Source organism: Tripterygium wilfordii, chromosome 2 (assembly GCF_013401445.1).
Source record: "Tripterygium wilfordii isolate XIE 37 chromosome 2, ASM1340144v1, whole genome shotgun sequence".
In the NCBI taxonomy this organism is placed as follows: Eukaryota; Viridiplantae; Streptophyta; class Magnoliopsida; order Celastrales; family Celastraceae; genus Tripterygium; species Tripterygium wilfordii.
Genome location: NC_052233.1, coordinates 420,728 through 432,683, shown reverse-complemented (window position 1 = coordinate 432,683; position 11,956 = coordinate 420,728). Strand labels below are relative to the sequence as shown.

Sequence of the window (11,956 nt, the reverse complement as noted above, 5' to 3'; positions counted from 1 at the left end):
GATTTAAACAATTAAATCGTCAATAACCAATCAATTTAGTCGTTAAAATTTATGTTAAAAAATCTATCGTTGACACTCCTAAGATGAACCATGATGGTTATCATCCGAGTTTTTATCTCAAAAATTTAGAGTTGATTAAAAGCAACTCTTCGTGAATAAAATTCTCACAATATAAGTGATTGAGAACATGTAGAATGTATACAAATTTATAAGTTCGGGAAACAATGAGTAAATATGTAAAGCATAGAGTCGGTTATAAACAACTCTTCATGCATAAAATTCTCAAATTGATAAATAGAGTCCATTATTGTTTTTTAAGAGTGATATCAAAGAGAGCTAGGTTGTTTAGCTTGAATGTGGGGTTGTACATGTGTGACTCCTAATTTCACTTAGTGGGCTTGACCTCGGCCCATAAGTGAGGGGGAGATTTATTGAGACATCGATAAAATAAAAGATTTAATGAACATATTATAAATTCAAAGAGTTTTCTCAAAACTTAGTAAGACATGTTTTAAAGCCATGAGTCATAGAAGGTCCTAGAAGATTGGAAGTTCTACGATGAGTTGGACTTGAGAAAACGAACATCATTTTACAATAATAGTCAAGTTTAGACAGAGAGTCCATTAGTGTTTTCTAACATATAAATATGATGAATAAAGTACAACAAAAACTTTCAAAATACAAACTAATCAAATCTAAAGCTCTATTTATCGTGAATATTTTATTGATATTACAAAAGAGTTAATTATTTAAAATTATTCATGGATAAGTAATTGCAAAAGAGTTAATTATTTAAAATTATTCATGGATAAGTAATTGCATATATAGAATAGTAGTGCTTGAAAAACAAAATAGTATAACTTTGAGTGATAAAATTATGAGTATAGTTAAGGCAGTTGTAAGTGTAACTGGCCTCGTAAGTTGGTAGGGAGTGAGCATTCAAGTGGTCATGATCAATCAGACAATCACCGCCAAACAACCTTTCATTCATTGTGATATCCGAAAGCTTCCATACGAAATTGCAACTACTAACCCTAACATATGCATTATTAAATAATTATCTAACTGGTTAGGAGGAGGGTGTCTTTCCTCCTCATTGGAAGTTGTGGATTCGGTTCCCACTATATTTATACATTGAATTATTATTGTTTGCCTCGTACGTGTGGTTTGCGGGCTATTGCAGAGACGCATGAATATATCCGGTCAATGGATAATTCAAAATTTTTAAGTTATATTATAAGGTGTAATTGCTTCGTTATTGACTAGTTGAATTTTGCTTCGTTTGTGTATAACTTGATTGTCTTAAAAGAAGTTATGATGTAAGGTGGCTGACTCATATGAGTGTCCTTCAAATTAAAAAAAAAAAATTGAGAGTTAATCAAATTATTTTAAAACTAAAAAGTGTGCAAAAGGTCTTATAGTTCCAAGTCTTGAAGTGGAGTTAAATTAATTTTTGACAAATATATTTGGAGCTGTAAAGGTGAACTAATCTTCAAATGGATTGGAACACAACATCACAAAAGTGGATCATTGCTGGTCTCTCAACGGGATGTATTCCTTATTATGGGTCAGTTTGATATGGTATCTGAAATGTTAGTAGTATTTGGATCAATTTTTGTTGTTAGCCATAACATATATGATGTTAAAATTATTGTGGTAAATTACGTACAGGGGTATTATGCATTTAAGTGGTAAGATACAAATTCAAATTAATAGCAAAATAAAAAACAAATAATTTATAATATTAATAAAAATATTAAAATTAATTTTAAGATTTTTATTATATTAATAAAAGTCTCATCATCTCAGTGAGCTGGTACCGCCACACATGATCTTACAAACCAAGTAAACAATTGACCGTGAATGAGAACAGCAAGTACCCACACTGAAAGGATATTATCATTAGTCCAAATAACATCAAGGATATAACAGGAAAATACACTCAAAAATGGTTTGAGAATGGTTCAATTTGGAACAATTTCAAAGTGACAATAAAATGGTCTTGGATTGCTCAAAAATTGTTTGGGAATTCTAATCTATGAAATGTTGTTGAAAATTTCTTTAATTTCTTTATTGAAAATTTGTTGGTTATAAAAAAGAAAAAAGAGCACGGGCTTGAAAGCTTTGACTTCGGGTAGGAAAACTTTAGTCACACCCCACTTTTTACTAAAGAGACCCCGTCAACTGAGTTTTACAAGGGATGGTCAACTCAAATTGGAGTGTCTTTAATAAAAGGTGGGGTGTGACTAAAGTTTTCTCTTCAGGTATTGCAAGTTGGGCTCTTAATTGATTATCGGGCCCATTGGACTGGAAAGTCTATCCATGCTGCCCATGCATGTCCCTCAAGTTTGGCAAATAATTCTCTCTCTCTCTAATATATTATATAACTCAATCGAAAAAGTAAAATAAACGAATTTTCCCAATGATCCTTCTTGGAAGTTTGATTTTCATGAACAAATTTGTCAATCTTACTTCTTCATAAGCATCTTCCCGTTGACAGTTCGAGACTTACCGTTATATATATTATTTTGTGCTCTGTCAATAGCAGATTGGCTATGCAACGTATGCATATCGCCAACATAGGTTTCGGCCAACATGCAATATCCTCTAAGAATTTCCGAATCCACTATGTTTTTCCTCCAGCTTTGTCTAAAATTATAAACTCAGATTCCATTGTGGATATGGCTATACAATTTTGCTTTGACAATTTTAGAAGGGAGAAAGATAAGTTTTTATCGATTTCGAAATTATTTATTTTCTTCTCTTCTATCTCCTGTGGCTGATCTTTTGGAAGTCTCAGCAAGACTGCAATATTTGTAAGAGTTGTGACTGATATAGATGATGGTGAGAAACCAACTGCAGAGGAATTCATCTAGAATTTGGTGGCGATGACTGTTGCACTTGGTCGGGCAATTACCCAAGTCGTCGATTGTATCTGTTATGAGATAAATGTCTCACATCATCTAGTTTGGGTGAATTATATGCGCATACATGTAATATCCTCTCCTCTCTCTAATAGATCCTTTTAGAGAGAGTGTATGGGCCACTATAATCCAAACTGATATACTTTTCAATGTCATTCTTGGAAATGGCCCCCTTATGTAACAGTAGGGATGAATGTCCATGGAATGATATTCTGCTTGAGCTTCTCTTTTTTTTTTTTTTTTGAATTAAAACAATCTGAGCTAGCTATTGCCTTTTGTAGAGAATGATTAAAACATGTTAATTTGGTGCTGTTGAATAGGATGTGTATGACTGCACTATCTGATTTTGTCTGCAGTGTCATGCTTGGTGGTGCTAAGCGAACTACTGAGTGGTGAGGTGGACTTAGTGTTCTAAATCTCACATCGCTCAAGAGATAAGTGAAGTGCATAATATAATAGACCAAACTTTTTAATCAGTAACAAACGTTTTTCCTAAACTTAAACTAGTATGGACGGTTGCTGGACATAAGAAGACAAAGCCGTGTGGACCAGTATGAGCTGACCCAAAACGGACAAAATGTTACTAATGCGGAGAGACGAGTTGTTACATTATCTCAATGCACTTGAGTGTTCTTGATGTTCAGGTGGTTCATGGGAGTTTCAATTTTGTGGTTGTGGAACTCCCAATGCACTAATGTGGTGTTCTCAATTGGTTTAGTATGAAACTATGTGTTTACAAATGCAGAATATGGGTTTAAGGACAGTACTACAAGAGTGTATGACTGAGGCTAAATATCTATATTCAAGTGCCATGCCATTGATGCACCAAATATAAAACCAAAACCTGCACCAAATTCGTACCAAAACCTTCAAAAGCGAAAATCTTGCTTCTCAACTACTCTTCTCAAACCCTTATATCTCATATAAGATATATGTTGGCACCAAATTCTCCTTCTGCTTGTTATAATACCTTTTCATGCAACCATGGCACTGTATATATATACAAAGCAGTCATACTATGCTTCACCACCAACAGTTCTAGCAAACAATTAATTCTCACAGAATCAGAAGAGACATGGGGAGTGGAGAGACTGCACAAGTTTTTTCAACAAAGAAGGCCAACCCTGGCAAAGCTACAATTCTGGCTCTAGGCAAGGCCTTCCCTCACCAGCTTGTCATGCAGGAGTTTCTTGTTGATGGGTATTTCAAGAACACCAACTGCGACGATCCGGAGCTCAAGGAGAAGCTGACTCGCCTCTGTAACACTTCCCAACCCTTCTCTCTATTCTCTCTTTCCATAAATGCATTTACATTTTACTAGCTCTAAACTCTTCACTCTGGAAATTTGCAGGTAAGACAACAACTGTTAAAACAAGGTATGTGGTAATGTCAGAAGAGATCCTAAAAAAGTACCCGGAGCTCGCGGTTGAAGGACTCCCTACTGTGAAGCAGAGACTAGATATTTGCAACAATGCAGTAACACAGATGGCTATTGAAGCTTCTCAAGCATGTATCAAGAATTGGGGCAGATCTTTATCTGATATAACACATATAGTCTATGTATCCTCGAGTGAAGTCCGGCTTCCAGGCGGAGACCTTTACCTGGCAAGAGGACTCGGAATCAGCCCCGAGACTCAACGCGTCATGCTCTACTTTTCAGGCTGCTCGGGGGGCGTAGCAGGCATTCGTGTTGCGAAGGATATCGCTGAGAACAATCCGGGAAGCAGAGTTCTGCTAGCTACTTCTGAGACTACCATTATAGGGTTCAAACCACCAAGTGCTGATAGACCATATGATTTAGTTGGTGTTGCCCTATTTGGGGATGGTGCTGGAGCAATGATCATAGGCACAGACCCTGTTCAAGGCACCGAGAGGCCTCTTTTCGAGCTTCATACAGCAATCCAGAATTTCTTGCCAAATACTGAAAAGACTATTGATGGCAAGCTCACTGAAGAGGGAATTAGCTTCAAGCTAGCAAGGGAGCTTCCTCAGATAATTGAAGATCACATTGAGGGGTTCTGTGATAAGTTGATGAGAGTTATTGGATTAACTGACAAAGAGTATAACAAGATGTTTTGGGCAGTACATCCTGGCGGCCCTGCAATCCTAAATCGGATGGAAAAACGACTAGATTTATTGCCGGAGAAACTCAACGCCAGCCGACGAGCTCTAATGGACTATGGCAATGCTAGCAGTAACACCATTGTGTATGTATTGGAGTACATGATAGAGGAGGAGGGCTTAAAGATCAAGGGAAATCAGGAAGATAGTGAATGGGGATTGATTCTGGCTTTTGGACCTGGAATTACCTTTGAGGGAATTCTAGCAAGGAACCTCACTGTCTGAGAATAATAAGATGTCACTGTCATTAATGGACAAGAATTATAGATACATCTTGTCCAAACATGCCTGTCCTTCATGTAATTTTGATCACCACTTCCAGTTCCCCAATCTATGTCTGGAAGTCTTCCTAAGTTCTCCATTGTTTCTTTTTCTTTCTCCAATAGTTCCTCAAGCAGTAGACATCTGACTGATAGTATGAAACGAATAACTGATGGCTAACAGCAAACAAACAAATGTTAAGCCATGAATGAGTCATCATGTCGGTTTAATAGAGCTATCATAACTGATCAAAGCTGCTGAAAGATGTTAGGTAACCAGGTCAATGTATAAGCCTGAGAGTCATCTTGACTTCGAACAAACTAGTCCAGTAGAACATCACAAGATTTGGCTACTAGGATGTTGGTTCAAGGAAAAGAGACAAAAATGGACGTTCAATCATGTTTCAAATATAAATATCCAGCCAAGTTTTGTGCATCCCCTACTTTACAAACCGCTAATTCAACTTCCGGTCATGATGTAAGAAAATATCGTTACAGCAAGGCAGAAAGGAGCTCCAAGATCACATAAGTTCCCGTTTGATAATATGCCCCGGGTTTACGTCCCAAGAGGATTTTCCAGTTAGACCACTCCAGAGGGAAGTCGAAGGACAAGCTGTCCTCCAAAAACACTGCAAGCAAAGAATAACCGCAGTTCCAATCACAATTATCTTTACAACTATTCTGCCAATAGATTCTAGATACACTAGTTACAAAGAGAAAAACATGCAGATATTAACTGTTTGCAACTAACCTTTTGACATAATAATAACAAAAGTCAGCCAAGATGAAAGTCTGGACAATTTCAGAAATAAGAACCATAGAGGGCCATAATCCATAGCCCAAAGCAACCAGCAAGTGTCCGCGACTATCCAAAACCTGAAGCAATGAAAATAATTCAAAAATCTCAATTTATCCAATCAGTCCATATTATCACAAAAAAAAAAAGCAAACATCAAACACATATAGTCCACAACAATATAAGCCACGATTAATAAAGCTATCAAGCACACACTTAATTAAGAGGCACACATGCGACCACATGCCACAGCATCAGTTTAATCGCATGTAAGGTATAGTTGGAACTCCACTTTTGATAGTAATAAATGGATATAGAACCTTGCAAAGGTATTTTAAAAAGTGGATAGAAGATTCCCACTTATATCAATCTCATCAACATCCACAACTAAGTAACATATATTCTACTTGCATCATAAATTACAAAAATACATATTTTTAAAGTCTTGAATAAGATAGGATCGATAAGCCCCTATGCCACGAGAGACTCACAACAGAAGGCAGCCAACTCAGTAAAAGCATCCAAAAGCAGTATTAGACAGATTATATAGCCAGGTCAGATTCTTAGTTTGCCTTCCTCACACAAACTTAATCCATCAGGATCATATAAAATTGTTTGAGAAGCACATTAAAAGTAATTAGAGCAGAACTGGATTACATAACAGTACCACCCATGACCGTAAATGCACATTAATGATTCGCAAATAGCTCAAAAATACACGTAGTTGACTCTGCAAAATCAAACCTGAAGAACCCAATGGGCACAGCTCAGGAACCTTGCAACACCAAGTGCAAATACATAATGTGCTGTGAACGGTTCAACAATCTGGAAAATAAAACAAAAGATGAGTTTCAATCTGAAAGTCCGTCAAAAGCACGTAAGTCTTCTATAGATTACCTTGGTGTTCTGCATGACCCGCAATTGAGGTAGCACTGAAACAGCTTCCAGATATACACAAAACGCCCAGAATATTCTGTTCAACAGATTATGAGAAGTCGTTGGATGAATTAACAAGGCTAAAACAGCACAGGGAACCACCTGCAACAATATGTACAAACAATAATTTAGTTTGTGAAACAAACACAAACTCTACCATTAAAAGGAAAAATAAATCTAGAAAAAAAATAAAGTAAGGAATTATGCCTTCCTCTCAACAATCATAATTTTATGTATAAAATTGTACTCAATCTCAAGTTCATCAAACTTGAGCCTCAAATTTACGGAATGGGTGCAACAATGTTAATGTCCCAAATAATATCACAAATAACATCTGGAATGTACTCACAACAATTTTAAAACAAAGAAATCAGATAGACAAATCACATAGAAAATTTTCATAAGTTAAAATGTCAATACTCTGCCAAGTATCCGAACAATGTTTTTATGCCTTTACTTTTACTTATTACAAGCAGAAACCATGACTGGCATTGCCATTATAAGATTTAGAAAAGCCAATAGAGAATTCTCATCTACTTCAAAAGCCCTGCTAAACCAACAACAAATCTTATAATCCATTAATTTTTCAATTAACCAACAACAAAATCCCTATATGGGTGCAACCTAGTTGTCAAAACTCACACAAGTTCAATTTCTAGAGACAATATCTCCACATATCATGTGGGGGTAAAGCATACGTACATCTTTCTTATCCCCGACCCTGCCCACCACAAGAGTCTTATTTATGCACGGGTGTTGTTTACCTTCAGACCATACGATTTGTCTTTCATTCAAACACTGTTCTATGTGAAGTAAGTTTTTACCCTTTACTTTTACTTCTATCAAGCAAGAATCATGCACAATACTTCCATTATAGGCACAGATACCATCATCTTATATGTAATTTTACTAAAACTATCCAAATTATGAATATTAGTTTAATATATTAAAAGGAAAAGGAGACTCTTCTGAAGACTAACCACAAATGATAATAACAAGAGAAGGACGGAAACCTCACCACATAATATATCGCAAAGTTATCTTTATCCTCCATGTAACTAGACCTTAGTTTGAAACGGATCATATAAATAACCCAGATGGTTGTTGCCAAGGTAGCCAAATCGAGTAGAGTATGAATATCATATTCCATAACAAAACTGCAGTACAGTCTAACAGCTAAGAATATAGCTGTCAGTTCCTGTGTTTTGAGTGACAATCCTGCAAGCAATTCAGGAGTACACTATGAGATAGATAACCAGAGGCACCAAAAGGAGAAATGAAATGAGATATGTAGAGCATCAAGGAAACCTTTCTGAATCTGTTCTATACACGCACAGAGAGAGATTGCATTCACAGCTTGTGGACGTAAGAGATAGCAAGCTAATATTTATTTCAATGAACAACTAACGAGCTAGTATTACTAGGACTAGGGATACCACCTGTGCCAAGAACAAAGGCAGGCCGCCTGTGGCTAAAGACCAAGCTAATAAATATTTCCTTCTATTAAGTAAATTATCACGATCATGGACTTCAAATACATCAGCCATAATAGACTTCCATTTACAAGGATGGGCTTTGAGTGTAAGTCATAATCAGGTCACTCCAAAATTAGGAATTGATACTCATGAGTCATTATTTCACATATTAAACAAGCTACAAAGTTCCCTAGCATATTCAATGTGGAATCCAAACAAAAAAAACTTTGATTGTTCATCACTTGTTCTGATATTTTTGTTTTGAATGTTAATTGTTAAATGAATGAATTGAACTTCCAAAACTCGAAGTCGTGGAAGTTCAGCGATCATCGAATGGGCGGTTGCCTCCCAAAACTCGAAATGGGCCAGCTTTGCCACCCTTCCTATCAGATTCTCTCTCTTTCTCTCCATTTTTCATCTCGTTCTTTCATCCGTTTAGGTAAAGTTGATCTATATATGCTCTCTCTCTTTGTCACTGTTGGTCTCCGTTGGTCCACAGGTGTCCAACTCGTGTCCGATAATTAAAAAAAATTTTAAAAAAAAATCAGAAACTCAAATTAACATGTCCGACACATATCAGCCACGTTTCCGAGTGTGTCCGTGTCTGAGACGAGTCGGATAGGGATACTCTGTCCAAAACAGAGTGTCCATGCTTCTTAGCTTACAACAACAGAGTTTCTTTCAAAATCAGCTTTCACACATTTTGTCAACTCTTTCAAGTTTTCCATAATGATCAACACAAAGTTAACTTGGGTGAATAATTTCTTCTTACTTGAGATAAAGTCAAATTTTGCTCAAAACCATCACATTTATGGCTTTTAAGAAACCAAAAGAATCCACACTGCAATCACTAAAGTTTGGCACTCGTGTTTTGCAATTAAACTTCTACAAAAAAAATAGAAAATCGGTTACGACTTGGGAGTTATATTGGTATTAATAGATAGAAAATGCACTAAATTCTGATTCAAACAATTAGGGGACCTTGAAAAAGCAACGGATTTCTTTCCTTTTGCTGCAAATTTTCCCCAAAACTACAAATCATACCAAGCAAAAAAACATTCTGATTCAAACAATTAGGGGACCTGGAAAAAAGCAACGGATTTCTTTCCTTTTGCTGCAAATTTTCACCAAAACTACAAATCAGAACAAGCAAAAAAACCCCGTACCGTTTACAATCCAAAAAGAAACTGATCTCTCCAAACAAGATTCCCGTGTAAAAAAGACTCATCAAAACGGGAAAAAAAAACCCAAAAGAGAAAATTTACAACACGAATTCCATTGGAACGAGACATGGAGGATCAAAATAAAAGATAAGCAATCAAACAGTCACCCATCAACGCCATTAAATCCCTTCAAGATGAAAAATTTTCCACAAATCGTCAGGCCCAAAGTAGTCTGAATATCTTTTCTAAGAAAATTTCAAAGCAAACCCTATGTGCCGAAAACTCAATCGCCCCCCCCCCCCACCCCCCCAAACACGGAAAATTAACCCAGAAAAAAAAAACAAATTTAATTCGAATATAGTATTACCAGCACAAGTTTTCTCCTTCATGAGCTTGTAGATAAGGACGGAGATTCCGATGGAGTGTACAGCCTCGGCGGCTACGAAGAGATTGTCGTGGTCGTGTACGATGAAGCGAAGCAGCACCAGCGTCGCCATCCCCGAAACCACTGCCAAGAATGCTTTGACTTTTGGGGGCTGGCGCCGCACCCATGTCGACACCGCGTGGATCGGCCTCTTTGACGCTCTCATGGCGAAGTTCTATTTTCTCTCTCCTTTCCGGGGAAAGTGTAGGAAAATAGTTGAGGTTGATTTAATCTGGAAGTCCCAGTACGGACTTTTGAGGGGTGGTTTTTTTTTTTCTTCCTTTGGTTTGGAAATTGAAATTAGGGTTTTTTTTTTTAAATGCAAGTACAACTCATATAAAAAGAGACCTCAAATGCTAGGAAAAAATTCTAACTCTTGCACTTTCAATTAATTACTTGTTATGAGAATAAGGGCTCTAAGTACTGAGCAATCCTCTCTAACAAAACTTGAGCATTAGAGAGGTTCTCCAAACACATCCTCAATGTCCTACCGTAGCTTACCTTTGTTCTCTGTGTAAGGAGGAAGGCATCTAATTACTTGTTCTGAGAAGGAGATCTGCTCTAAGTACTGAGCAATCCTCTCTAACAAAACTTGAGTGTTATTTGAGCATTAGAGAGGTTCCCCGGGCATACCCTCAGGGTCCTACCATAGCTTACATTTGTTCTATGTGTAAGAAGAAAGGCATCTGATCACCAGGAGGGAATTGGTTGATTTGACTAACTAATTCATCTAATAGGGTTAGTCTCATCAAAGAGGAGCCAATCTATGAGTCTAAATCAGTCAAGCTTCTATGAATTCTCAATCAACTAATTTAGTTATTAAATACTAATATCTTAATTCATTTTATTTAATAAAATAGGTGTGTACCCATGCAATCCACAAAATCATTATACCAAATAATATTTTTACTAAATAGTTCACGCAATTAATCGTATTAAAAATATCTCTCGCCCACAACTACACAATACGTGAGAAGTATTTGAAAAAATAAAATAAATTCATAATTATTATGATTAGTGAATAGTTTTTCATTGTAAAATAATGGACGATAATATATACGAGTAAATCTTAAATTTATATTTTATTTATTTTCTTCTCTTTTATTAATATCATATATTAACATTTACGTGTAGAGTGTAGAACAACATTAAATTTACTTTATTCAAATAATTTTTTAAACTTTTTTTATGGGTATTTGGCAAATAATTAAACACGTATAATAGTAAGCGATAACTCAAGTCAATGTGTGGATGATCAAACAAATTCATAATTATAAATTTATAATGAGTAAATACTTTATCTTTTAAGTTGTCACTTACAAGGCTTGTGCTCCTAGCTAGGATATATTGTGTTGAGGGATATTAGATACTTGTACTATAAGCAGCATATATATATATATATATATATATATATGCTTATATATCCATGCATGTTTATTTCCCCATGATTTTGGTTTTAATTTGGGCTCATGCAAGGTCAAGACATATATACATACATGGGAAGTTACATTCATATTGTTTTCTTCGCTATTTAATTGCAACAAGCGTAATTTGGTCTTACTATATAAGCAGCTGCATGTTAACCTTAACATAGTCTACGTATATATATATATGTTGGTTCTTACACAGCTCTCATGCTTCTTTGAAATTGTTAAAAGTTAAAACCGATTCTTTCCAATCAGATCTCGACACGTAGTCTAGGTCTAGGTCTCTCTCTGTTATTGGTCTGGAAAGCCTAGGTGCAAGTGTAAAAGCTTTCTTTCATCTGATTTCACTTTTCCATCATCCAAAAACACAACCCTCTAGGCTTCTATTATACGTACGGGACTAGGTTATATCAATATCAACAGTAACATT

At 36.0% G+C, this 11,956-nt stretch overlaps 2 protein-coding genes across 2 annotated transcripts; one reads left to right on the top strand and one right to left on the bottom strand.

Moving 5' to 3' along the window:
• The first annotated feature begins 3,533 nt into the window (after positions 1–3,533).
• LOC120005122 (type III polyketide synthase B-like) lies at positions 3,534–5,539 on the top strand. The gene is made up of 2 exons (XM_038854595.1): positions 3,534–4,183; positions 4,276–5,539. Exons 1-2 carry the CDS (start codon positions 4,000–4,002, stop codon positions 5,268–5,270), a joined length of 1,179 nt encoding a protein of 392 aa, XP_038710523.1. The 5' UTR covers positions 3,534–3,999; the 3' UTR covers positions 5,271–5,539.
• A 36-nt stretch (positions 5,540–5,575) lies between these two features.
• LOC120005112 (ER lumen protein-retaining receptor erd-2.2-like) lies at positions 5,576–10,368 on the bottom strand. Its single transcript, XM_038854586.1, has 6 exons — positions 10,043–10,368; positions 8,056–8,255; positions 6,999–7,139; positions 6,846–6,926; positions 6,057–6,181; positions 5,576–5,934 (listed from the first exon to the last, which is right to left on the bottom strand). The coding sequence occupies exons 1-6, from the start codon at positions 10,263–10,265 to the stop codon at positions 5,886–5,888; spliced, it is 819 nt and encodes a 272-aa protein (XP_038710514.1). The 5' UTR covers positions 10,266–10,368; the 3' UTR covers positions 5,576–5,885.
• Positions 10,369–11,956: the final 1,588 nt, after the last annotated feature.

Bases quoted from the DNA above. Each gene is read 5' to 3' on its own strand.
- LOC120005122 (XM_038854595.1), top strand. From the start codon at position 4,000: ATGGGGAGTGGAGAGACTGCACAAGTTTTTTCAACAAAGAAGGCCAAC. The intron at 4,184-4,275 runs GTAACACTTCCC...GGAAATTTGCAG, and splicing joins GGAGAAGCTGACTCGCCTCT to GTAAGACAACAACTGTTAAA.
- LOC120005112 (XM_038854586.1), bottom strand. From the start codon at position 10,265: ATGAGAGCGTCAAAGAGGCCGATCCACGCGGTGTCGACATGGGTGCGG. The intron at 8,256-10,042 runs GTAATACTATAT...AATTGCTTGCAG, and splicing joins GAAGGAGAAAACTTGTGCTG to GATTGTCACTCAAAACACAG. The intron at 6,182-6,845 runs GTTTGATTTTGC...TCATTGCTTCAG, and splicing joins GTGCCCATTGGGTTCTTCAG to GTTTTGGATAGTCGCGGACA.